The sequence below is a fragment of the Thermobia domestica genome, chromosome 2 (genome assembly GCF_964235325.1).
Source record: "Thermobia domestica chromosome 2, izTheDome1.hap1.1, whole genome shotgun sequence".
In the NCBI taxonomy this organism is placed as follows: Eukaryota; Metazoa; Arthropoda; class Insecta; order Zygentoma; family Lepismatidae; genus Thermobia; species Thermobia domestica.
Genome location: NC_137455.1, coordinates 38822311 through 38850298, shown reverse-complemented (window position 1 = coordinate 38850298; position 27988 = coordinate 38822311). Strand labels below are relative to the sequence as shown.

General features: G+C 34.9%; 1 protein-coding gene across 2 annotated transcripts in view; it reads left to right on the top strand.

The window, feature by feature from the left end:
• LOC145671495 (KH domain-containing, RNA-binding, signal transduction-associated protein 2-like) overlaps window positions 1-27728 on the top strand; it is a 197909-nt gene extending 170181 nt beyond the window's left edge. Inside the window, exons 4-8 of one of the 2 annotated variants that reach the window (XM_081740684.1) lie at window positions 219-808; window positions 4126-4193; window positions 16483-19538; window positions 22494-22560; window positions 26858-27728. In XM_081740684.1, the coding sequence (XP_081596810.1) occupies window positions 219-808; window positions 4126-4193; window positions 16483-16574 (750 nt within the window). In that variant the 3' untranslated portion in view covers window positions 16575-19538; window positions 22494-22560; window positions 26858-27728. The remainder of the gene's footprint in view (window positions 1-218; window positions 809-4125; window positions 4194-16482; window positions 19539-22493; window positions 22561-26857) is intronic. The other variant, XM_081740685.1, reaches the window with a different exon arrangement.
• The last annotated feature ends 260 nt before the right edge of the window (window positions 27729-27988 follow it).

Here is a 27988-nt window from a genome sequence, read left to right as displayed (position 1 = left end):
TTTACAGAATAAGACACGCTTATCAGTAAATTGATTTTCCATTATCAACCTAAGACTAGTAGAATAGATTCATATTACTACTCAAGCATGTTGTATAAAACTTGGTTTTAGTTTTGAAACACTATGTATAAATATATAAAGGTTAGTTTTCATGCTTTCTTCAGTTTTTTGTATTTACACCATAAGTGAATGTAATGTTTTCTTTCTTGTATTTGCAGGAAGAGGAACTTAGAAATTCGTTGGATCCAAAATATCAGCACCTAAATGATGAGTTGCATGTTGAAATAGCAGCTTTCGCTCCTCCCGCAGAAGCACACGCACGAATTGCGTATGCTCTCGCAGAACTTAGAAAGTACCTTATACCAGACAACAATGATGAAATTAGGCAAGAACAGATGCGGGAGATGGAATTACTTTCAAATGGTGAGCCAAATGGTCCGGGAAGAAGACCGGGTGCCCCTCAAGTTCCCATGCGAGGTGGTGCCAGGGGAGGTATTGGTGGTCGAGGGGGTGTTGTACCTCCAGTTCGAGGAGCCATGAGGGGTATGCCTCCACGTGGTCGAGGTGGTCTTCTGGCTCCTCCACCACCTCCAGTGGGCAGAGGTGGACCCCCGCCAGTAAGGAAGGTTCCTCCACCTCCTCCCCCACCACACCCACCAACAGCCCTTCTGCCAAGACCAACGCCTACGAAACAAAAAGTGTTAAGTATTTTGGACAGAGCACGAGTGGCGATGGAAGAGTCATATACATATGAAGATGAACAAGGCTATTATCCACAGGAATCATACGATTCGTACGATGCTACAGGGTGAGTAGATTCAAACTTTGCATGCTTCCTTCGTGTATTTGTGTTCTTGTGCAACAGTGCCTGTACAATCCTGATCTTTCAAGTCTGTTTGAATATGGGGTATGTTATTTTGTTTTATCTGCTATACTGTCAAAACCAGTAGTTACACAGGTTTCGTAGCTTGAAGTCATTGATCAGTCGTAACTTGCCTCTTGTTTTACCAGTTCAGGTGTAAGCAATGTGTGTAGTTATTGTTTAGAATTGCCCTGAAACGTCTGACGATGAAGTTGTAAACCAAAGAAAAATTAAGATATATCCATTGATTATTAGATACTTTTTTCTGTGAACTTTCTCCAGATATTCCAAACTTCTAATGGCGATATTCTAAGATACTCTTGTTTCTTAGTTTTTTCGTCGTTTTACTATGATGTATAATAAAAAGGAACAACATACTAACACACGTATTGTCTCTGTAGGTAGGTTATTCGTTTTAGCTTCAGCTAAACACGTCTTCATTCAGTTCATAGGTATACCTCTCGAAGGTATTTCGTCCAGCTGTTCTGAAAAAAGAAAGACAATAGTGTTAAGGCACTTACAATTTTTTTTTTTTTTTTGGTTAGTCTACAGGAAAATAGGCACAATGTGGAGAGTATCATAGACACACTACCCGTTGGCATTGTAGCGTGGGACGGTAGGGTACAAGATGCGAATGGTAGACTTTAGTTCTCTTTCGGAAGAAGGTATTGGATTAAGGAGAATTTTCGTCGTAGAGTGAAATTAATCGTGGAAACAGGTAATCCGTAAAATGTACTTATTTATAAAAGAGAGTAGGACTGGTAAAAAGGGGAAATCAGCCTTCTCTTGTGGAACCTACTCATTCACTGCTAGAGAGTTGAAGCACCAAATCTGTGGGGTTTGCCCGTAAATCGGTAGATGCTATTTGCAAATAGCTTAGGATATCTAGAAATACGTTTATTAGCAGTACACTGTGGAAGTCTTTAATGTGAGTAATTTTTGTGACAGTGTACTATACCACTACGTAAATAAGGTATTAAGTTGGAGCGAAGTGCTTAAGAACTATGTGGGTATTCATTTATGTTTATGATAAAAATGAAAATGTTTTTTGGGTCAATTTAATGATACTGTCTACGTTACTCTTCTGCAGAGGTAGATAGACCTATTTAAAGATTAGAGAAGTATGGATCACTTGCCTAAGAGGAGCTCGTGCAACAAGAAAAACTATCCTGGAGCGAGTGATAATACCTTATGAAGTTCTTGTGTTTGACGTCCCATTTGAGATACGGAGCGAAGTGACTTACCCGCCTGAAAAGCGATGTGGGTTAGTGTGATTACTAACCTTAAAACGTGGGCTTTTTAAATGCAGGAAATTGTTAAACGTGGAATGATTTACATTTGTTTGGAAGGTTTATGTAACTTGAAACTTAGCAAATCTAATATATCATCTCCGAGTGGACTGTAAGACACGAAACAGAAACCGTTGCGCTTTGCTTACTTAATTTCTTATTTTAGGAATTAAAAAAAAAGAAGAAAAAAAAGTGCATTAAATGTTTTTGCGTATTAACGTGTTTATAAGTTAACCTGCTCCAATATGTTCCGCACACAGCAATCGCAACTTGTCTTGTGTCAAAAAGAAGTTCAGAGCAGCTCGTTCGCGGTTTGCTGTATGACTTTAAGCCAGAAGGGACGATTTATTGTTTCTTAATGTTCTGATTATAATTTATAATGAAGTTTCACAAAGAACATTTTTGAAGAACTCAAATATGTTAAATAACAGCCGAACTGTGTATAGGACGCAGACCTCATACACGATCATTAGTGCAGTTTGCAATCCTTATATAGTAATACAATTCCTAAATTTCCTTATAGTTCCTTGAGTTTACCTTTAACTACAAGAAATGCTAGGGAACATATTCTATAGCATACAGGATAAATAATGTTAATAAACCCCTTTTCCTTCAAATTCTCTTAAGGCAGATTAATTTTGAAGCCAATTTTCAGCTTTGAGGATTCGTTAGAATCCTCTAATAAGGGAACTGTGTTTAAAACTTCTTCGTGAAGATAGGTTGTTTAAGATGCGAAAACTCCCCCTCCTTCCTCGCCCCCAATTGATGAATCTGTATTTTCTCCAAAGTTGTATGTGGCTCGTGTTTCATACTCAGGTTTTTCATTCCTCTTCAGAGGGCTTGATTTAAAAAAAAAAAAAAAAAAAGTTTAGTGCTTTTATCAAGAAGAAAAATGTGGTGTGGAGCAATTTTTTCCTGCTAAATGTTTAAACCACAGCTTTTTGCATATTCTATATTAGATAACTTCGTTGTTTCTGAACTGATGACTTTTAAGTGAAGGTAAATCTGATTGCACTTCTTTTCAGTTTTCATATTATCTTTTGAATATAAGGTAGGACACGAAATTTCAGGTTTGAAGCCAAATGAAAGGGTTGGATCGCAATTTTTTCCAAGACAAACAAATCTAGACTAAGTGCCTCTGATATAAGGGAAACTAGTCCTGGAACCTGATATCCGATGCTTGAAATCTGACACATACTACATAGCCTATCTTTGTATGATAGGAAAGCTGCATTTGGATTTGTGACATCACCATAAACTTGAAACATGAGAATTTAAAATTTTCGCCGGATAAAATAGCTCCAACCCATTTCCTCAGGTGTACAGATTAACATTAAAGTGCTTCCTGATAAATGGTAGTCAGAATGAGTATCTTCGTGAATAAGACTTTTTCCCTCCTTGAAATAGTATTCTTAAACGGTTGTTACACTGTTTTAGTTATTCTGATTCACATGGTAACATGTTGGCCCTTGATTGTCATACAAGGCTTTTTGCGTAATACTCTTTTTGCCTGATTTATAGTACGTAGTAAAATATGTTCTTTGTGGAAGGAAATATATATTTTTTGGTATAAGGATCATGTTAACAATGTACGAGTGTTAATAATTTGGGCACTAAGGTTTGTGAAAAGGTACGTATACAAGAGATTTGTTTTGCATGAACTTCTAATTGCATCATCGGGGTTTTCAGGCACTGTACTTACACCATAAAATGGTGAATAGAGTTGTAGCACAAATCAGTAGATTTTATTCTAAATATACAGTACTACAAAAAACAATTTTTTCCCTGTGTAGAAACCGGGCGGCATTATGTTTGTATTTAATTTTTGGAGAAACATTGTTTGAATGCTTCTTGTTTTCAATTTAAAAAAAAAAAGAATTTAAATAAACAGACGAATTAGATTTTTGCTGTAAATGTTTTATGTAGGATAACTAGGGCCACTGTTGACTTCTGACAGACTGTTTCGTCCTACAGGTATGGTGGGTATGAAGACTATGAAGAGGGTGGCGGAGAATACTACGAGTCAGGAGATGGATTTACAGGTAAGCGGTTGTCCCTGTAGTAATATTTCACGCTCTCACGTTTCTGCTGTTAGGTGATTTGATAAGATTTCAGTATCTAGTCATCTTTGGGGGTAAACACATTGATTAGTAATCTTTTGGATACACAGTACATGTATTTATATAGAATTTTCCTTCACGGAACGAAGTGACATCAATTTATAAATTTAAATTAGATTTATAGACCTTGAGTGCCCAGTAATTTTTATTTCAGTTACAAAAAATAAATTGACTACATTGTGAATGATGAAAAGATTGCTGCACTTTATTTGCCTTTTTATTGTGTAAGTGAAGTCCTTTTTAAGCTTTTAACATCTAAACGTTAGCTATATCAAAGATAACTTTGTAGTGGCTGCTAGTATCTGACTATATAGAATTAAGTAGTGGCTGTAGTTCGTTGCAATTTGGTATGTTGTAAAAAAAGGGAAATTCTACATTCTTAAAATAAAATTGAAACTTACTTTGATATGAAAGCAAATAAGGACTGCTACACTGCGCTAACATAGGTATCTTAATATTTGAGTTTATATTTGAAATTTATGGGCGAAATATCGTGTATACATATGCACTGAGGTTATTGTTCTCAGTCTACAGTGACGATTTCAACGTGTAATAACTTCAGGAAATTCTATACACCGCCATCGATAACTGCTATATGGTGACCTAGCATCGAGGTTTCACATTAGAATTGGCGAACACACTAAACATACCGGAGACACTCCTCTTCCCATATGCTGTTAATGGTGAGATATCTTCCTTCATTGAAATGTGGTGGAAGTAAATGAATATCGCAAATTGCGGTGTCTTCTGTCATTTTGTTCAAGTAATAGGACGGTCAAATGAAAGGTACGGCAGTACATGTTGTTTTGACGTAGCCATGCCCAGTTTCACTCACCCATTCAGATTAAGAATGTTAAGCAATAAATTGGTGTCAGGACGGTTGTTCCATCATAATTGGGATTTGCCGTTCGCTTTTTAGCGAAACTGCGTATCTTGTATATGTTATAACTTTCCATTGTAACTAATGAACAACGATTATGAGTCCCGTGACGAAACTTTTCAGCATTCACGGTACAATCTTCGGAAGTCTTCAGCACCTCATTCTTTGTAGAAAATTACACATTTCCTGTTAATCATTGAGGTACACATGCCTCTTCCACTGGATAACGTATTTCCATCGTGTCTTATTAGATGGTGCTCGTAGAACCGTTGAGTGCGATGTCTTCAGTGTTTTGCCAACGTCTTGAACACGTTCCTTCCGAAGTTTCTCTAACTCCAGATCACGGTGAATCGTCTCAAATGTTACAACGCAGCGTACCATACCTTGCCTGTACTTTGATTCTCCTTTTTCCATGAAAGCTGGTGTATGGCTTGCAGGACATCGGTTGGCTTTTATCTGCCGCACAGGAATCGCTCAAATCTTGTTGTTTTTTTGTTCGCTCGTTTGTTTGTGGGTCCTACGCCATTCTTCGCCATAATAAATCGAAGTTCCCTGTACATCTGAGTTATGACACTATTTGATATATAGAGCGCCGTTATGTATCCTTTTCAGCTTTCATCACACATATCACGGATAAACTTGTGCAAGACCGTTGATGTCATTCACTTCGCGCTAGATGGCACTACTGTAAAAATAATAGCTATAGATCGGAGTCAACCTCTAAAGATAAATCTCACCTTTGAATAGACAACTCAGAGCATAATTGGAGCAATAGACTGACTGAAAAGTTAATAATTATTCGAGCATTTTAAAAATCATATTTACAAAACATGGAAAATTGTAAAAGATTGTAATTCTCTCAGAATAGTGTTATTTGAGAAGTATATTTAGCTTTAAACTAGCATATACTGTATGACAATTCTATGAAATACTGAAAACTACACATCACTGTCCAAATTCTGGGTTATCCGTGCATGGAGTAATATTCGTGAAATTCCTCAAGGTGTTTATTTATTTATTTATTTATTTTAACTGCAAAAGAAACGTGGATGTGTTTCTCAAACTGTGAATTACTGAAGCTCTAGCGTGTCAGATTTAAAACTGCCTCAGAAGTACGTCAGAGGATGGTGTCTTGCACATCATTGTTTTCTCTTCTTGCATTTCGTTCATGTACTTTAAGAACAGTGCAGCTACATCACACAAATCTTCTGTATCAAATCTACGAAGTTAAAAGTTGTTTGCAGGGATTGCAGTTTTCGTATTATGTAAGCGGTTTAGAAATTACCGTTGCTTGTCAGATAGTCGGCAAAATAAAACTGAGCCTTTTGCGAACGTGATGGCGTTGAGAGTCTTTGCGCGTCGACTTGAAGCTAATTATATACAAAATACTGTTGAAATTCAGATAATCAGATTTGAGATATTGCGCCGTAAAGAATGAATTTTTCGTCAAATTGCGGTACACTTTTTTTCTCTCTATAAGAGGGCAAATACGCAAGCCTATGAAGTACTAGTGCTGTTATTTGTAAGATACGTTATTAAAAGCACCAACAGCCAAAAGACGGTTCAGTGGCTTTCGTTCAGGATTATATATATATATTTAGATATTCTCATCGCAGTGAGCAACCAATCACTGCAGAAGTGAATGATTCTGGCAAAAATTGAGCAAGACTGGTATGTGAACAGTCGTGATATCTCCACTGTTTTAAACATCCATTACCAAACGGTATTTAAACAGTTTGTGGAAAGCTGGTTAAAAAAAAGCTCGACATTTGGGTGCCAGATGAATCTGATTCAAACATTTAGTACTTGATCAAGTTTTTATCTGCGAATTACTACTGATCGTAACAAACACGAGCCATTTTTGGTGGTCACGTATTGCGTAGGCGCTAACGTTTTCGATTTGATGCGAGTGGTCCCAGGTTCGATTCTCGATGGAGACACTCGGTCGAAAAAGTGTCAAACTTTAAGTCCGCCATCTTCAGTGCAAATGTCGGAGTAATACCTAGGCCACTTCCGTCCTTCTCCATTCCTTTCTTCTTCAATTTCCCTAGTTAGTGTGATCGCCGAGAAACATTTTCCCTCATACGTAACGGGCTAACATGGCCATAGATACCGAAAGCACAGAAATCAAATTCCTAATCTTAATAGTCATTGCTGAAGAGAATCGCGAGTGATGAAAAGTGTATAACCTACAATAGCAATAGCGACAATGATCGTAGTCGAAGTGAAGAGAAGCACTATTCTGCTGGTAACGGCACCCAATAAAGTTACGCTATGTTTGGTGGGATAGGAAGGGGATCGTGTATCACGAGCTGCTTCTGCCGAACAGAACGATAGATTCGGACGTGTACTGTCCAAATTTAGCACGAGTGCACCTAACAAATAAAGAATTGGTCAACAGGAAAGGGTGTGCGTGTATACTACGCTGACATGCGGCTAGTCAGAAACTGAGAACTTGGCCGGGATTTAGTGCATCCACCGTATAGTCCAGATCTGGCACCTTCAGAATTTAATTTGTCTACACAATTCCCTGAACGGTGTTCAGTTAATTTCGAGAGACACGTAAAAACTACGTTCATTTTTTTAAAGCTGATACCACGTAAGTTCTACAACGATGGGATTCTGATGTTGCCAGAAAAAATGGCAGAAGTTAATCGAACAAAATAGTCATATGTGATTTCATGACGTTCTTAAATTTTAATAAATATATTCTCAAACTTTAAAGGCTCAGTACTGCTTAGGCAACCTGATATAATTTCATTTGGTTCAAACTTGGAAATTTGTGAACAAGCATTACATGCTGTTAGGTTCTCATTATGCATGTTAGGTAAGATCTTCAGGCGTATAAAGCTAACTTTCATTATTCTCGAAGAGCGAACCTCGTTCTAAAACAAGAAGATAGTCCTGTCATTTGTTTTCATCAACCTCTGTAGGCTAAAGTGAGCTGTAAATCTCAGCAACTAGAGCATTTTCTCTCCTCCTCGTATACGTATTGTCCCTGATTTTAAATGTGTGACCTTTCCTGCGTAGCCGTATGATAGAACGCTTGCTTTTTGTACTTGGTAGCATGCTGAAACCTAGGAGTACATCGGGTACGCGTAGTAGCTAGGATTCCATTTTATTAGGAGGTTCTCTTTCATAATTTTCACGAAATATCAATTATTAACGTAAATAAAGTTAGCCAGCAGTATTTAGTATGCAGTGTTGTATACAGAAATAACCATAGACATTCAAAAATTTTCGTTGACACCTTTCGAAAAATTGGATTTGGATGAATAACATAGTGTAGAAGCCAATAGTTCACACATAATATACAGGGTGGTAGGTAACTCCGCCGACAAACTTTGGGAAATGATTCCTTATATGAAATGGAAGAAAAAAGTTCTAACGAACATGTGTCGAGAAACGTCTCCTTTCAGAGTTATAAAACGCCAAATATTCGAAAAATAAAGTTTCAAAACGGCCTGGCTTAGAAACTATAGGGTATTTCCGAAGCGGTTTAAGGAATTACCAGGAACTATTATGCGTTCTGTCTAAATATGCGTTTCAGAATTCACCGGTACCAGCGAAACGAACACACCGTTAGTACTTAAAGGAGTATCCCTATACCTCAACTTCCTTTTTACAGTTCTTTTCGCCGATAACGGAGGATGGTAAAACACTAATCTTTAAATAGAGCGCATACTAGTTCCTTTGTAATTCCTTAAACCGCTTGGGATATGTCCTATAGTTTCTAAATCAGGGCGTTTTAAAACGTGATTTTTCGAATTTTCTTAGTTTCATAACTCTGAAAGGAGACGTTTTTCGACCCATGTTTATTAGAACTTTTTTTTTTTTCATTTCATATAATGAATCCTCTCCTAAAGTTTGTCGGTGGAGTTACCTACCATCCTGTATATATACAGGGTGTCCGAGAATTATCTATACAACTTTACGACGTTATATTTAAAGAAGTTAATGTGATATTTACATGCGGTTTATTGCATTCAATGCAGAAAGTCTTAAAGTTTTTTCAACACGATGGAGCTCTGCCACACTAGTCTTTAGAAGTTCGAGAATACCTGGATGAGGTGTTTCCCAATAGGTGGACTGGTCGCGACGGTCCGATATCATGGCCTCCGCGGTCGCCGGATCTGACACCACTGGACTTCTTCCTGTGGGGGTACCTTAAGGACATCGTCTTTGCTACGAAGGTAGCAAACCTTGAACAGCTAAAGCAGCGTATCCTTGCTGGTTTTCACACAGTAACTGATGATTTGCTGCAGCGCACATGGGATGAAATTGATTATCGTCTGACTATCAGCACACATGGTGTCCACATAGAGGTGTACTGAACAGGTAAAAAACTTTAATACTTTCTGTATTAAATGCAAAAAACCGCATTTAAATATCACATTAACTTCTTTCAATATAACGTCGTAAAGTTGTATAGATAATTCTCGGACACCCTGTTATATATATATATATATATATATATATATATATATATATATATATATATATATATGCGCGCGTCAATAGGTAAGAGTGAACCGAACAACACCGAGAATACACTAGAAATTATTCGATGTAGGTCGGTCGTGCCTCCTTGTTGAATGACAAGGTCCCAGTATTCTCCCTAACCAGTGATACAAAATGGTTGAAAGATATTACATGCGTATATTTAAAGGAAATTTCAGAGCATCTGCGTTACTCCCTACATTTCGTTGTAGACAGAAAACCATTAAGCAATAAGTTGTAGAATTTTAGGTAAACGACTAGGTCCAACTTTTAAAGGAATTATAAGGTTTCCTGAGCTCCTCATATTAAGAAAATGAAACTCAGTTTTTAATCTTTTATTATTTTCATTATTATTATTATTATTAATAATATAATAATAATAATAATAATGATAATAATATAAAAACTCTGTTGATAAGATATCGTAGCACCAAAGGGAGAGTGAAAGATGTAAGGGAATAGAGAACAACCAACATTAGTGTCCAATCCACAGCTTTTGGGTTTCGTCTGAACCAGGAAGCCCCCAATTGAAGAAACTTTAGTGAAGCTAGTGTTCACTGATTACAGCACCATCTATCAGAAATCGAGAAAAATATTTCAAATAAAATTACTTTTCCTCGTGGGATCCGAATCTGTAATAGAAAATGGGTGTCTCCATTTGAGTATCCGAAGTTTTCCTCATCCGACTTCCAGTGGGGATGGAGTGGGCTAATTTTATCACAGGGGAATTTTGTCCTCCAAAATATTAACCTTTTATTTTTATTTATTTATTTATTTTATTTTATTTATTTATTTTTTGTTTGTCCTAAGCTTACTTTTCCAGATATTTTGTAGTCTCAAGTTGAAAACCTCACTCTGTTTCTGTTCAAACACAATTCAGTCAATATCTTTTGAAACGATTGATTTTAAAGAGGAACGTATAGGAACCTTATTTTGTGTGTAAAATTTTATAAATTACAATTTTCTTCGTAAAATTATAGTTTTCGAGACAATTGCAAGAAACTGGAATTTCTCCCCCCTACACCTCAAAAAGAAAAGAATTTCTCAAATCAAGAGTGCTTGTGAGAATATGCGGAGGACATCAAAGTCCTCTACAAAAAATATCCAGCTTATTCGGAATTTTTCGTACCCCTCTCTAATATATATATATATATATATATATATATATAATATGCATGCGCCATAGCACGATTTACTTGAAGTTGGAGCGAAAAAGTTTAGTGCAATTGGCCGGACCTTTTTATTATTTCTGATTTGCTGGTTCCATAAGTTCCATAAAAGTTTACAATAAAGTTAAATTAAAAAGCACAAATGTTAATTTGGTTTGAATTGAAAATCTGCGTTTTTTTTTTTTTTTTTTTTTCACTCTCCCGCACAGAATACATATTAGTAACGTGTTAACTATTTCGTTATGATGAGTAGGTGAGGACATCATTCTATATTGACAAAAGTGCGATATATGAAATTGGAGCATACCCACTAGGCGGGAGGAAAATCTATACAGATAAATGTGGCACATACGTAATTCATTTCACTGCGAGAAATAAAAGATCAAACATGTTGTCAATTTAGATATTTTTTCCCCTTTATCACTTAGTTCATTATCTTCTACAGACCAATGTTTTCTCCCTCTTAGATCCTACACCAGTTGTTCTAATCAAGTTATTATTATACATTTGAATGGTCCTTGCCATGACATAACGTGACGAGTCGTAGCTCAAAGCGCGCAGCATCCATAATTTTCATTAGCTTAACACACCTACTTTAAGATGAGACTGTTCATAGCAGTTTTTCTGTATGCCAGTTAAATAATATGTATGAGGGTAGAACTGTTATTTACCGTAAGAGTAATATTTTAAAGCACGTTAACTGGCTATTGTCTCTTGAATTTGTGCATTTATTCGATGCTTTAGTTGTAAAATTTGTTCGTTACTGCAAGAATGGTTTTAAATTCTTTGTGAAGGGTTAGTGATTTTTTTCGTAGAATATTTACCCGATGCCTTCCAATCAAAAAGATCATTCAATGAAATAGGCAATTAATACAATCTTGTAGAAGCGAAAAACAGGTTGTTTGCTGTATATCCGACCTTTTTCGATTCGGTGCTGCCACTTGGCGTATCATGCTGGAACTATGCGTTTGCTGGCGGGAGTAGTGTTGTCTGACCTTGTAAGTGTGTGAGTATTGGTAGTTTCGCCGAAAATCAACCAATACTGGGAGGGATACGTAATGGACCTTTTCCATGCTAAGGTTTCGTACGTACGCATTGTGAAGCAGTATCAGAAAATGGGTTAACGCACGGGGTGGCTACTGCGAAAGCTATTGTGGCCCGTCACACACAACAAATTCCCTTTACGAAACCTTCATCCACGAAAACCACTAGAAGAAGGGCTGCAAGCAAAGTGACACCCATAGCCAAAGGAAGTCCGTCAAATGACGTGCCAACAAAATCCCCGATTCAACGTGATATAGGCCATAGTTAGTATCTCGCACTGTCAACTGTGGACAAAACAATTTCGCAAGTCTCTCATGTTGAAGTGTGTACGTGGAAGGGCCGTGTAGACCACTGCTACGGCGTCACATTGCCGAACGTAAGACGAACTGCAGGAAACTCTGAGAAGAACCTGGTGGGTTCCAAATGAAAAAAAGTTGTCACAATGGATTAATCATATGTCCATCTCGCTGCTGGTGGTCACATTCGGGCGATCCCGTACCATGACATTGACGAGAAGGTTCGCAGCAACTTTGTTCGTCAGTGCAGGGAAAGTTTTCCTCGTGGCTTTGTGGTTGTTACGGAATTTGGATGTGAGGGTAAGTTGATGATACGCAAGATAGACAAAAACGTGAAGGTGAATGCAAGATATTTCCAAGAATCCATTTTGATACCTATCTAGAGACATCCCATAATTGTATGGAATGGACGCGAACCAGGTGATCACCCGAACACCCTGGATGTTCTATGAAAAGCTTGTATATTTCCCATGTCTGTCCTGCATCGGAGCTTGCCATAATGGAAACTGCGATGCCATGTGATAGTCCACAATGCTGGGGGGTCCAATTAAACATAAAAAATGGTCGGATATAAAGTGAACAACCGTAAGTAGTACTTGAAGGTGATAGTTTACTCGCAAAAAATTCAAAGCGTGCCAACTGAAAATATGAATGTCCAAATAATCTCTTAAATAACTCTTACCATTGATACTGGATGTATTGATTAGAGATCTTATAATTCAGGTATATCGTGACCATATTCAACATATCTACATATACTTTGGGGGACATAACCTGGACATTGATTCACCCTGTGTAACGCTATGGTATAGGGTATTATTTGTATGTGTGCGACTTTTTACGCTACACACCTTGCATGCTTCTATATCGTTCTATTTTAGTCTGATACGTATTTTAGTCTTTTAGAAGTACGTCCGACATAAGGTTTATATTGAGCGTAATATTTTAGTGGTAATGTGAAAAATCGTACTCAGATTGAAATTAGAGACAAAAAGTATTTATTTACTAAAAACAAGCACTGAATGAAACTACAGTAGTACATAATAAGAACGCATAATGAATTTATTCATTGGAACGTGACTTCACGGAGTAATACGAAATGTCAGTGATGTTAAATTTTGAATTAAAAGTTTCAGAATTTGTTTCCTGTATCTACATAATGGCCTCTGTATATAAACCCAGAGGAATGTCCAGTAAGAAAATCATGTTACATACTATAGTTATTCACCATGTTTAATTCACGTACTATCACTACCAACCTCATTTTTAATTCTTTTATTAACTGGGATACCATTTTCTCCCCTCTTGTATACAACACATGTTAACACAGCGAAATACAAAGAAAAAATGGGTAATTATATCCCAGAATGATTAGCATTAATAGTTTCCTTCAGACGAAAGTACTAACCAAAATGAAGTTGATACATTTTCGTCACTTAGGTTTCTGTGCGCTCAGTCTGTTGTATGTGATGTAGTATTGCAGAACGTGAATAGCCCTAATTTTCATCCTAGCCCCCTTCCCCTCCCCTCCAGTTCTACTCCTTCACAAAACTTCCAAGATGCCATTTAACACTACGGTATGAAAAGTTTTCAAGGAACGTCAAACTGAAACACACAGTCGTATTCCTGTGAAGGCACAAAGGCTGTATTGATGAATGAGCCCGATCCAACATGAACATTGTCCGGTTTAGTGTGACGTCGGAGCTGAAAGAGAACGTACAAACCCAGTCAATTATTTCTGTTTCTTTATACAGTATTATTTTTTCTAACAGTTCACTTTTTCTTCATTATCGGTGTTTAATTTTTTGCAATGTTTCCTTTTGGCTTTTCCATCCAGTGTCTTGAGTGTTACTCTTTATCGTTTCAGTAAAGTTGCATTATTTCTAACTAGCAAAATACCCGTTCTTCGCACGGGGAGAAAGTTTTAGTTTGAACATTAAGGGGTGAATTTGGATTTAAGCGGCATCGGAAATGTCACTGTTCGTCTCAGCGATCCCGAAAACTATGGATTCTGCACTAATATTGGTCATATTCCATCATATCTTTCCCTCCCTTAAGTTTCACCGTCAAAGTAAAATGAATAAAAACCATCCGAGGCCCGAACCCCATCTATGTTGAAAATTTGAGATCGGTCGGGTGGTTCAAGAGCTAGGAAGTCACAAACATAGTCACTTTCATTTATATACAGTAGAGCGTCGATTATCCGAAGTAATTGGGGGACATGGGTGTTCGGAAAACTGGTTTGTTCGGATAATCGAACTGTACATGTTTATTTGCCAAAAAGAAGTACTGTACAGGAAGGGGGGGGGGGCGCAATCCTTCAAACTGCGCGGAGCGGCACGCCTCAACTTTAAGCTGGCGCAGCTGTTGCTGTGAACAGCTTTGATACTGCCGCTACTTCTACAGCCAGTGCCAAACCGACAGAAGTGTGCTGATTGTTGAAACACAGCGACTGGCGGCTTGGCCGGTCAGCAGCGCCTTATGAAGGCCCCATTAGAAGCAATGTTCCGCCAGCGGTGGCTCAGTGTGGCGACTACTGTGGGAAACTTGGTTTGGGAGTGAGGGGGATGATGGACTGTAGGGTGGGAGAGTAACAGGTGCGAGCGAGTACACAGTTCGGTTAAGCGGTCGTTCGGTTGACCGACGCTCTACTGTATATATAAATCGATGTGGTAGGAATTGAGTGTGTATCCCACATAATTTGTTTGCTTCGTTGGGTGTTTTGTATATTAGAATAGTAAGGAATTATTTTGTTTTATGCATAAGTTTTAACGCGCTTTTTTAGTACTGAACTCCCAATTAGACTTCCGGTAAAGATAACAATTGATATGTTCACTGTTAGTAACTTTGGCAAGCTTCATAAATTGCTGAAAATGTACTTCAAATTTTAATAGACATGTTACAACTTTGAATTAGTATGCCCATATATTGTGATAGTGAAGTTGCATAATCAGGAAGTCCAATACTGTCACTAAATATCACATTCTCGCGGATAGAATTGAGAGATTTGAATTACCTTTTACGTATACAGAAGAAAATTATTCCATGCTAGAAGTTGTTTAGTTCAGCTGTTGTAATTAAGTTTTGCTCTGCTAAGATATTTGCAGTTCTAATTCTCAACTTAGATCCCCCCCCCCCCTTTTTTTTTTCCTCAGCTTCATTTGCTCTATGTTTTGAATAAAGTTCGCGCGTCCCATGCTCGAGTATAATTCAGGAATCAGTTAAAAGTCTTGAGAAAATTACTTTAAGAAGATAACAAGAGTTTTTGTGTGTAGGCAATACATTCATGCCAAAAATGATTATGCCTAGGTTTTTAGATTTCACTCGTAAATCAGCCAAGTGCTAAATAAAAAGGCCATTGTTTTTGGTAGTAAATTAAATTTCCATAGTGAAACCAAACTTAGAACTGTTGAAAGTCAAACGTTATTAACAATTAGGATATAATTCCAATAATTTTATTAACACTGTTAGTCAAAAGTAATACAATTTATTTATAGAGGTCAGTGGTTTTAGTAAAAGAAATTAGTATCTTGCATGTTTATTTTATTAGAATGGTGATACCAGAATGACAATTTTATGTAATCTAAACTTAAATATTTTAAATGTAATTTTGTGTAAAAATAATTACAAATACCTGTATATTAATAATATGTAACAATAAGCTTAAAATTGAGACTTGAAAAGTCGGTTTCGGTTTCTTAAATATATAAATTGTATTTTCATAATTTTTTAAATCTGTTATTTGCGAGGTGTTCACTGGGGTTAATTGTAAGATCAGTTACTGTAATTCAGTGTGTTCCGGTGGTGGTTTTTCACCTGTTGCTTCTGTTTTGTAAGGTGAAATCGTTCCAAAGAGTGAGCGAGCATAAATTGGACTCAGTTTTAGAGATCACAGATTCTCGATTCATTGATCCAGTATATATGTGAATGTGCTTTCCTAATAGTGAAAATTTTAAGAATCTATAAATCTTTAAATCCCATTCTAGTTTTCACAATTGCACTACTGAGCCTGTCAAAATTCCGGACTTATCATTTTGTATGTTGGTGGTTGTGTGTGTTATATAGTATTTTGAACTAACTTGAAATCTTAAAAACGTAAAATTGACTTTCATAGTATACTTACGAAAGCTTCTACACATGACAAACTTGGTTGGACAACACACTTATTTTCTTTTAATGTATGAATGTTCAAGATAAAATTTTTAATAATTTTATTATAAAATTATGCTGAATAAATAAACATAAATATTAAAAACTATACTGAATCCATAGTGACGTTCTAATAGTTAACCACAAACCATCCTTTATTCCTTTGCTCACAGACACTACTGGCGGCCGGTGGAAGAGCTTCAAAGCACCAGGTTCTATGGACAGAGCTCGCTTTCGACCAGTGCCATACGCCCGACCCAAGTAAATCAACAACAGCAGTCTAGGTTGGCCAGCACAAGGGGGCATCACTGACAACTAAGGACTACTTCCATCTTCCTGCCTGCCTGCTGGCACAACAATTATTTTATATTGTCTGTCTACAACATAAAGAACAGAAGACTACAACTATGTGATGGTGATAAACTGTGCTTGTCTGATAGCCTCCTGTGTCGTGTCCAAGAGAGTGAGAACAGGGACTTGCGAAGGTGAGGGAGAAAGAACAAATTCTCTCTCACACATGTTTACACATGTACTCTTCACTCTTGCTCTCTCCATGTACTATTTGCAGGTTTCCAACTCACACTTCGTTGTGGGCATGTTGTGTTCAGGTTTCATTGAACCTCTATCCCCATAAAGAAGTTAACAAAAAATTTTATGTCCAAATAAATGTGAGTTAAAAAAGAAAGCACGATCATAGTTTAAAAAAATGCATTTTTTTTAAATAAAAAAGAAAACATATACACACACACACATTGAATAAATCTTAACAAGAAAGTATTTGTCTGGACCAATTCATTTATTGTGAATACACCTGCATTCACGTATTTCATGCAGTTTTCTGTATTCTTAAATAAATAATAACTAATAAAAAATAATTGAATAACCTGCAAAATAATTAGAAAATTTTAAACAAGACCCTTGCTCAAAGGTAATTTCAATAGAAGTGGTAAGTTAAGTAAGTCACCCAGCAACAGTAATTTTTTTTCTTCGTGAATACATCAAAATTTGGTATGCTGTGTATCTTTTATTTTTTTTTTTTTTTTCCCCCTTGGGGAAGTTGTTTAATACCTTTTCCGCCCTCTCAATGTTGGTTATGACAACCCTTTTGCATGGCTTTTGTGTTAAGAATAGTTTACAAGCTGTGGTTTCATCCATTATTGTGTTGCAACATTACTTTGGTTTGAGTTTTTGTTTTTGTTTACATGTTAATGCTTTCGAAACAAGAGGATATACTCAATTCGTATTGACAGATCAGAATATTGGCATTTTAAACCTGCGAAGTTCAACTACTAATTATATAATTAAAGTAGGTATTTGTTTCAGTATATTGCGTTTGCCGTGTGCTATTCAGTATTTTTGTGTAACTTTCCTTAAAAAGCAATTGTGCATGTACTGCGTTCCTTTTAGCATATCCTACTTTTAAACTTCAGATTTTGTGCAGTATGTATTTGCTCTTCCTCAAGCATAGTTTCGAAATTGGTAAACAGTATACCAAATTTTATTATTTTTTTAAGTATTAAAGAAATATATATATATATTCGCAGAGTGAAATGAAGAAGAAAATTTATTGTAGAACAATGGGTGATTTTTCTTTTGCTGGAAGAATGTGGAAATGCAATATGCTTTATTTTTCTCTTTCTGTCCGGGATTATTGTATTATTGATGCTATTGGTGTTTTGGGATTTAAGCAGCAGTAGCAGATATTTTTTTTTCCACGATGATAAACTATTTTTCACTCATGGTATAGGCATATATAGATATATATGTATTGGTACTTGTCGACGTAGGAGAGACGGTGAATTAAGCGTTAATGCTTTGTTTTCCTAAACTTTATTTCGGGGTATATTTATGACCACCTCATGCTTCTAACCAAAATCATAATGTGAAAAAAAAAATTCAAACTGTGAAGAGAGAGAGAGAGGAGAAAAAGTATATAAAGCAAGGTTTTTTAACAGAAGAGAAAGATGTTTTTCACAGTCTTCCAGTATAGCTCTATGTATCTCGTCACCCTAATTTTTATATATATAACAATGATAATATATGTTTGATTATTTACCAGAAGGGAGTGTAATCTGTAGCTAATAGCTAAAAGAAAAAGTCTTCTGAATTTCATAATAAAGAATATATTTTAATGAATGAAATACAAAAAAAGAAAAAAAAAGACTGCAGTTATGCTTGTGGTTATGAACTATTTTGAGAACTATTATGAACTATTCAGTTTTTAAACTATTATTATTTCTTCCTTATTGTATTAACCGTGGGAAATAATTCAAATCTCCTTCAAGATATGGTGATTAAAATTCCTACTTTCAATTTTTCCTTTTTAAAAAAACAATTTTAATTAAAACAGTTTAAAATTTGCTTATGTATTTGATGCGTAATATTATTTAAGTATGTGGGGGAAGGTATATTTAAACAAGTATACGGATTTTAAAACGGGGAAAAATCTTAAGAAAGATGAAGTCCTTAGTCAATGTGAAACATTCCACGCACAATCAAAGAACGTGTTTTCTTTGCATGAAAATATCCCTATTTTAAGTACTATGCTGTTTGGATAGACCAAATTAAGAGCTTGTATTTCAATACATTCAAAAAAAAAACTTTAAAAGGAAAAAACTTGAACCCTTACAGTGAATGTAAGGACCTTAAATTAAGATAATATAAGCTTTGCTAAATAATCTCGTAAAGTTGAAACAAAACTGAGTATGTTTCTTTCTCAGTAGAATGTAAATAGGTGGCTTTGAGTAGAGAGAAAGTTTTATTCCGATTTAATGGGAATGCTTTCATTATTTCAGTGTAAACGTAAAAATACTTATACTAATGCTTCCCACTCTTTTCTGATGTGTTAATATTTTTATTCCTGTCACACGAGCTGAAAGACATTATTTAATTTGACATTTAAATTTATGTGTCTAAATAATGTGTAGTTGTGAAATATTTAACATAATATTTTTAATTTTTTGACAGTTAGTATAGCATTTAAAAATTGAAACGAGAGAAAAAAATATATCTAGTAAAGTAGATTCAGCTTTCTGTATTATTCCCCTTTATCAAATGCAAATAAAGTTGTTGTAGTGAAAACGAAACAAAAAAGTTTTACTAATTATTCAAGCATCTTATTCAGGCACCAGTATTTTTTATTAAATCACAGCACTAAACAGCCTCACAAAATCATCATCTTACAGTACATAATTTAGGATCGCCGTCTCACATGGAACCAAATTCCCAGGTAAAGATACTTGGTTTTAAAAATTTTGTATTTTATCAGAACTCAAAAAATCTCAAAAAAAAAATGCTAATTATAAATTCATACCTTTAATTCCTTAAACATGTGATCCAAACTATTATATAATCAGAAAGGCTAAATAATATTAAAAAATACAATCTGATGGGTTAGCTTTGTTAAATTGCCTTAAAAATGAAAAACAGATACACCTCCTTAAAGTCACATTCTTTTTTATTTTTTGGGGGATAGGGCAGTGGTATGTTTTTAAGAATTTATAGTTAGCATAGTGTATTGTGTTCTGTATTTTTTTTTCTTACATGTGTAGAGATCTAGTATGCAAATGTTTAGAAGTTTCTTAGGAACAAATAAAATTTTTTGTAATGTTTTTTTTTGTTTTTTTTTTGTTTTTTGTTTTTTGTTTTTTTTTTTTTGTCTTTTAATTTGTCGTACTTCACAGTAGTAGTTTTCATTGTATTTTTTTTCTTTAAATGTTGACACCATAATTCCGGCTACGTTAGTATAGTTTCTTCGAGATTTACACATCAGTTTATTTGTTCCTATTTTGCTGTTTAAGTTTACTAAACCGATGGTATCATTTCTAGTTTCGTGCTCCTTGGCACTTTCACGTCATTATAAGTTCTGTTTTCACTTTGTTCAGATTTTTGGAGAAATCTTTCAGGTCAAGAAAGAAACTAGTTCATCGGATATATTTATTATTTGAATTATTATTATTATTAAATTCAGGAATATGTTTCCTCATTTTAAATTCTTAATCGTAAAGGATAACCAAAATCTTACTACAGTAAATTTTTGAGTATTTCTAAACCGAATTTTCTAGTTGTGTGTATATATTTGAAGAGAGAGATTTCGTTCTTGGCCAGTAGATATACATCAGTGCTCCGAAGATCTGCATTATTTTATTAACGTGTTTATATGGTATTTAACGAAGCCTGACATATTTTCTGTTACATGGAAAGTGACAAATGTTGTGTTTTCGTATTAGTATTAAAGGTAGCACGTTATGTTATTTTTGGCTTATAATTTAGTTTAATGCTAAACATGTTACAAGTGATCATTATTTTGATATAATTTTAAAAAAACTTGCGTTGTTGAACATTATCCCAGATGCAGCTTTGTAGTTTGTCCGGGAGCACAGTAATGGGTAGATAGGTGAGAGAACAACAAGCAGTTCCCGAGTTTTTATTCTTTTAATTAATTCAGTAAGCATGTTGTAGGCCTGCATCAAGGTTCTTTTATACTGTAATATATGTAATTACCATCCTTAACATATTAAATTGAAAAATCGGATCAGATCGTATTTCTGTTCACGTAATTAATTTTCACACAGAGTTTGTATTTCCAAATATAAACCTCAAGAAGTAAAGCCATGCAAAATAGGATATATCATTTTTTTTTCTCCCACTTACGCTTATATAGGAATGCATAATGATTGCTTTTTTTTTCTTTCTAAATGGGAACAGTTACGAAAAGTATCAGTAATAGACAGCGATTTGATGCTTACAAGGGCAAGTGGTTAGTGTATAAGAATAATGTAATGATTTTTTTTTCTCAAGTTAAGCATCCAGGTCTTAAATATAAGTATTTTAAATCAATTTTGTAAGCATCACATTGCTGTTAAACATTTTCTCAAGATATTTCCAGTTTTTCTAAAATTGTATATATGTTTACAACTTCAATTCCATATTTTAGCAGGAATGTTCCTTATATATAAGATGCAAAGATAAAATAATTAAACAAGACACTTCTTATAAATGGCGTATTTGCCTAAAATAGTTTTCATTATAGCTTTATAAATGGAAATTAATGAAAATATCCAAATTATATTATGCAATGCAGAATTGGTAGCTATATCGATTTTAAGATAACTAATGTAACAGCGTGTAATGTTTATGTCAAATCATTGCTCTTAAACTTTTTAGAGTTCTTAAATCTATGGCACAAGAATCCTTTTTTAGGCAAAATCATGATTGTGGTGCACATGGTAACTGCATCTTAATTATATTAAAAAATAAATAAAATTGATGTTTCATTTGATTTTCGTTGCATTTATCTTTTTTAAACCAAAATGAAGTAAAGTTTTTTAATAAAATATTTCTTAAAAATCCAAAATTTCTGTTTTATTTTCAAGGAAATCGAAAAAATAGTGATGCTGTTAAATTTTGTGGTCAAAGAATACTAGCAGTAGTAATACAAACTTCTGTAGATTTCAGAGCGTCAGCTTAATCTCTTAAGTAGTCATAGCAATGAGATGAAATGTCTTCACCAAGCGTAAATAAGTTGCTAAATAACTTTCGCATTGTAAAGTAGCAGTACTCCGCATTTGTTCCAAACTAACCAGATAACGAGATATTGAAAAGTTTCTAAATTTCATGCGAATTAATATATATTGTAGTATATATCGCAGTAAGTAATAATCTTATTAGTAACTTGTATGGCATAAATTATAGTGGTATATTGGCAGTTCACATGAAAATGTCTGAGGGATTTAATTTAGTGAAGTGTACGTATAGAATAGTTTATATGATGAATGATTTGGGGAAAATTACTTGCTTTCAAACAATAATTTTACAAAATAATAATAATAAAATAAATAGTGTTTATTGGAAATCTAGATGTTTGGTGCATTCATTCTGACTGAAAGCTAAGGAAGTAATGAGTGCAATGTATATCAATCATTAATCTTTCTTATTGAATAATTTCCAGTAAATTATACGAAAATATGTCAGGTACTTTATATTACAGATGCTAGATAAGAGTTCTATTTATATAATTTTCCTATAGGAAATAGGAAATATTGCATGTATATATTGTAGTTAAAGCCTACGACGAAATAACAATTTTAACCTGTAAACATGATTGATTGGAAGTGGTATCATCGGTTTCATTTGTGTTATCAAATGGTAGTGTTCGAATAATAATAGTTTATACCTTCTTTAGTGCATCCTGTGTGAGGACGAGATGCATCTGGTGAAGTCGTCCTAAGAACTCCAGACAACTGGAACAGGTAGGGAGGCATAAAATATGTGATCTCATTGTAAACTTATGCATGTGTTGATTGGACAGGCTTTTCTAGAATTGTGAATGCAAGTGGACAGTGAAGTTCGATTAGCACAAATCTTGTCACGCTTGCTCTATTTAATCCCCAAATCCGTATGAATGCGAACGAATTGCATCTGTACAACTATAATCTTCCCTCTACACTTTTCTTCCTGATTTGATATTTTCCATTGCTTTAGATAGACCTGTAGCATTTGCTTCATAATTCAAGTACATGGTCTGTTCAAATAGTATTATTCTCTCGTGGAAACAAATATAGCATGGATGTACACTGATGGGGGAACGTTGGTTACACTTACATACACGTGAATTTTCCCGCCTCCAGCTAACACTAGTAACTGGTAATCACTCGGTAAGCAAGTATATGAGTGTAGTTAACGACAGTCTGGCTTTTCAATATCCACAAAAACACGAAATAATGTAGGTAACACTGCATCATTTTTCCCAGTAACTTTATATTGGAAAGGACTGAAAATTTACGCAGGCTTTAGGGAGCAAGATAACCTTACACAAATTGAGGAATGGTACAACCGGCACAAAGAAAACCGCATGTCGGTGGAGAACGAATCACGGATCTATGTGCTCTCAAGAAGCCTAAATAACAACTGACTAGGTACGAACTTGATCCATGCAGGCCCTCCTATCACTGTCAAAAAGTCGGTGAGGTGGAGGTAAACAACAGAAGCAGATTAAGACTATTCTTGATCAAATAGTTTACTTGTTTGTCAGGCTCCCTACTATTCGGAGTGACTCGTCTTTATCTCAGTCAAATATCTCTAAAAAGGGTGCAGATATAGCAGTAAAATTAGCAAACTGCGTCTGTCCAGTTGTACTGCATTTCCAGAAAATTCTTGCCACCAACAATAAAAGCAGTGATAGTGTGCGTACATACTATTTTATATATGTGTGTAAATGTGTACGCAGTCCCATTTATACTATAAAGAGGATTAGTTTCAAATTTGCAATGCGTAATCGTATGTGTGTATATATATATATATGTATATATATTTTTCCCAGTCAAACGTTGGCTACTTTGTGATTAGACGTCATACAATTGTTGACAATGTATCTTTTTCACAAATATCCGTACCAACGAAATCAGACAAACTTAGATGCACAATGCTGTCACTGCGAAAGTTTTTTCGAGTACCTAAATCGGGAAGAAAATTTAGTCATTTTAGTATTTGTTCTATAGTGTTCCAGTAACATGTTGACTTGAATAATTTGTTTTCATCGTGCTTAAGATTTGATGTTATGTGGTGCATGTGATCTGAATATCATATGGAATCTACTGAAATTCCGGAATAGTTTTATTATTATTTATTTATTTGAACGAGCACCGTCCTTCCTCTAAACATCTGACCATGTGTTTGGGTAGTTCTGGGGTAGCTATAGTTACAATATACTTCAAAAGGGCCAAGGATACAACACCAATTGCAATCCGGCCCACAAATAAGGATATAGTTCTATATTTTACCTGTACCGAATATTACTAAATCTTTGCAGCGTTAACTCAGCAAAAGATGGCATGTACCGTACCTCCCAATTCAATTCTAACGGATAATAGTCTCAATATAGTAGATACATCCAAGTTAAAAGCAAATCTTTCATTAAAAAAATAAAATAAAAAAAAAAGTTAGTGTCCTTATTTTTTTAATAACAATGCAAATAATATAATTTTACAGCTGCGAAGTATGTATATCTATTTTTTTCTCATTTCTCGCTTTTTTACACTTTATTTCACCATTTAATCCCTATAACCAAAATATTGGACATTTGGATGTACAGTTCAGAATAGAATTCGTGTGCATTTGCAAAACACTGTAAACTCTAAAATTGAATCTGCCAAAGGTATTTTGTACACCTCTAATTGTACCAATTACTGAAATAAGACTCACTGTTCTTCCACGTGTAACAACAATACAGTTCAGAAATGCACACTTCATTGCAATACGAGTAGCGCTAATGCATGTGGTGAAGTATTATTTGCGTTTATTAGCAAATCTTTTCAGTTTGGTAGCCTGAATCGGTATGCATGATTGTTTTTTTAAAAAGTCATATTTTTAAAATTAGTTGAGTAAACAGTGTTGTTAGGATATAGTTGAGGATTGATGATGCCAAAGATGATGATGATAATACTAAATAAAGGTTTCTAAATATCTTGTTGAAAGTTATTTCCTTTCCTATGTGTACTGTATGCAATTTATTGTTGGATACATTGAAACTTGTATATACCGTGGCATTCAAGTTGATTACTTAGTGCTATTGCAGCTAAATAAACATGTGAATCAGTTTTTTGTTCTGGGAGCCTTGCCAAGTAGCATTTCTACATTCTTAATTTTCACGTATTTCCCTCTGACAAGTGCCCAGGAAAGACAAACTCAATGACCCAAGTATGAGAAATTTCTGGTCGTACGTCGGAGATGGACAACTTTTGATTATGAAAGAATTGGTAGACTGAGAATGTGGGAGGAAACGAAAATTTACCGGACTTAATGTTCACCACAAACTCGCGTGGGCAGGAATCGAACCAAACATCATACACAGAAATGGCAACGGTGAAGTACTAATTTATCAAGGCCATGTGTACGTGTATCAGCAGGATATATCAAAGTTAGAAAGGCTACTAACTTCTCTGGTTTTACTGTATTGGATGATTTATAGTTAAATTAATCATTTGTAAAAATGTCCTAAGCTCATATTCTACCGTGAAGAGCAATCAACAAGACGTGACAACATACTAAGTAATTAAAACACGTCTTGGAATATGTTTATTTCTATAATCATGTTGAAAATATCTTTCTTCGAAGAAAGCCTATACAACACATGGTCGGCTTTACAAGAAATGGCACTCAGAATTATTGTATTTTAATATATGAGATGAAAGAATGTAGTAGTCAAATTCTACTCTTGTAGAAAGCATTTTTGAGCTGTATCATTTCTTAGTCTTGGTGCTGAAAAGGAATGTTAAGCCCGTAAATACCAGGTCGTTCGCAAATTGTAAATACCCCAAATGCTTAATTCCATCGTACTTGAGATACCTAGTGTGCTAATGATGGAATGGTAAGTAGGATCAGTTGAAGGACTTAAGTTAATTTTTGTATCGCATAGCTCTTAATTTTTGTAGCGCAGAAATTTATCATAATGTAATGAGTGGTATATGAACGTAGAATTCACTGCGATGTAGTTTCAAATCTTCGGTGTCCTCAAAATGAGGAAGGCAGAAGGTGCACCTTGAGAAAGGGTAACTACTCTTAAAAGGCATATGTAGAAGCAGATCTCTCCAATACCATTAGGAACCTTACCCCAGGTACCTCTTGTAACATCTGTCTTTATATGTATGCATAACAAATAGCAGCACCATGGTTTTTATTGAGATACTTATGTCATGTACAATTTCGGTGCGGTTAAACCCCGAAAAACACTTTTGTGTACGCCACTGTGTTTCAGGAACTAATTTCATTTTCCCAGTTATAGGAATTGGCGTTCTAAATACTAAGGAATTAATATTGCGCTGGTAATTTTATATGCAGTGTACCCACTGTTCTGGAAATTCATTCTTGGAAGCATGGAGAATACAATTGAAGGAAATTGGTTCGTTCTGTTGTAAATCAGTATTGATCTCTATTGTCATGATTGTGTATGTTCAAATAAATAAACTAAACCCCAGTACACAATGGATTAGCCGTTTGCCAATGGTCTGAAAAGTTAATCGTAAATTCATAATCAATTTGGCAGACACGTAATGACTGTGCCTAGTAAGGAACAGCTGATTATGGAGATGGGCGTAGAATATGGCTAAAATTACACAGAAAGCGAATCAAGCCCTCCGTGGGCATGGGAATAGTCCTCAATGCCCGAATTGAACCTGTATTCAGGATATGTGTATGCTGTACTACTGAGAGTTAGTCTAGTTTTCGCATAAGCGCAACATAAAACCTAAATGCTTCAATAGTATGTCGAACGTTAGGACAAACAAATCGTAATCATTATTTTATTCATCATGATAATTAACTACGTTTTCGTAGTCTTTGTAGTTTTATAAAGAAGTGGAAGGAAACTGCTTGAACGGAGTTGAATTTTCGTGTAAAAACAAAAATGTTCCAATGAAACTGTGTACATTCCATGCTCGAAGAATGAGCGTCCATGTTGTTTCATTACTTCCGTATACATAAATGTGAAAAAAAAAAAAAATGTAAACTTGTTAAACATTTTCAGAAGCGAAATGTCTTTTTCTTTTGCAGGATTCGTCTGTTCCCAACCCATACAAACAAAACCGAGAAAAACAATGCAAATTTACTTCTGTATAATAACGGAAGTAGATATTCCTGAAGTTGAGATTATATTCATATTCCTGTGTACTGGCACTTAACGTGCTTTGTACAAAATAGGAGAGAAAGAAATAGGCTGTGTATATATTTCAAGTTTCGAATCTTTCCCACTCCCATCCTTAATACTTTTTTTTTAAAATGTTAGAATAACACAGTAGAGAGACTGTTCGTACATTTGTCATTACTGGTTCAAATAAATAAAAATCTAGGCATACTCATATGACGTACACACAAATACAGACCATTGATTCATTATTTATAGTTGATCTTCTGTTGTAATATTACGTCATTAAGAAAGAAAACACAACTTCAAAGTTGTATAAGTACAAAAGAGTTGAAGATGATATTCGCAGGTTTCAGACACAAATTACTGTGGTTTAAACTTTGTCCTTCACAGTATATGACAAATAGTTATGCTCAATAGTAATTCCCATTCATGGGTATGGGTTACGCTGGGGATGACAGTCTTAATGCAAATCTCAAGATAATAGTTCTACGTATACTTGTTCAAGAACAAAATATATATTTGTTTGTTTATTAATCTGGTTCCAGTATTCTTAGTAGTAATTTGAACACACTTTATTGTAAATTTAATAAAGATGGTAACTAGTTTGAAACCGTAAAGTGTGCTCGAAGAACAGGAAAATACAAGGATAAATTGAAAACAATTGAACGATTTTATTGCTACATTTTTCGTAAGGGTATACGTATTAAGAAAGAATTGCGTTTTGCACTTAAATATTGTTGTTCCCATTGCCTGCATTCATCGTCCGTATTTACATTTTTTTTTTTTTTTAAATGCTGACTGTTTGGCGATAATATTTGTGTTGAAAAAACTGTAGATATTATTTCAACGACAGGGCGAGGATTATCTAATTGTGCATATAGTGTACTAAAATATTGAGTGTTAATCAACATCTAATACGTATGATAGCTAGTAGATGGGATTTACTTTTGAGCGTAACTACATACAAATGAAAACACAGGGTATATCATAAAGGGGGTGGGAAAGCAAATGATGTGTGTTGTAAGAACCTAGAATGG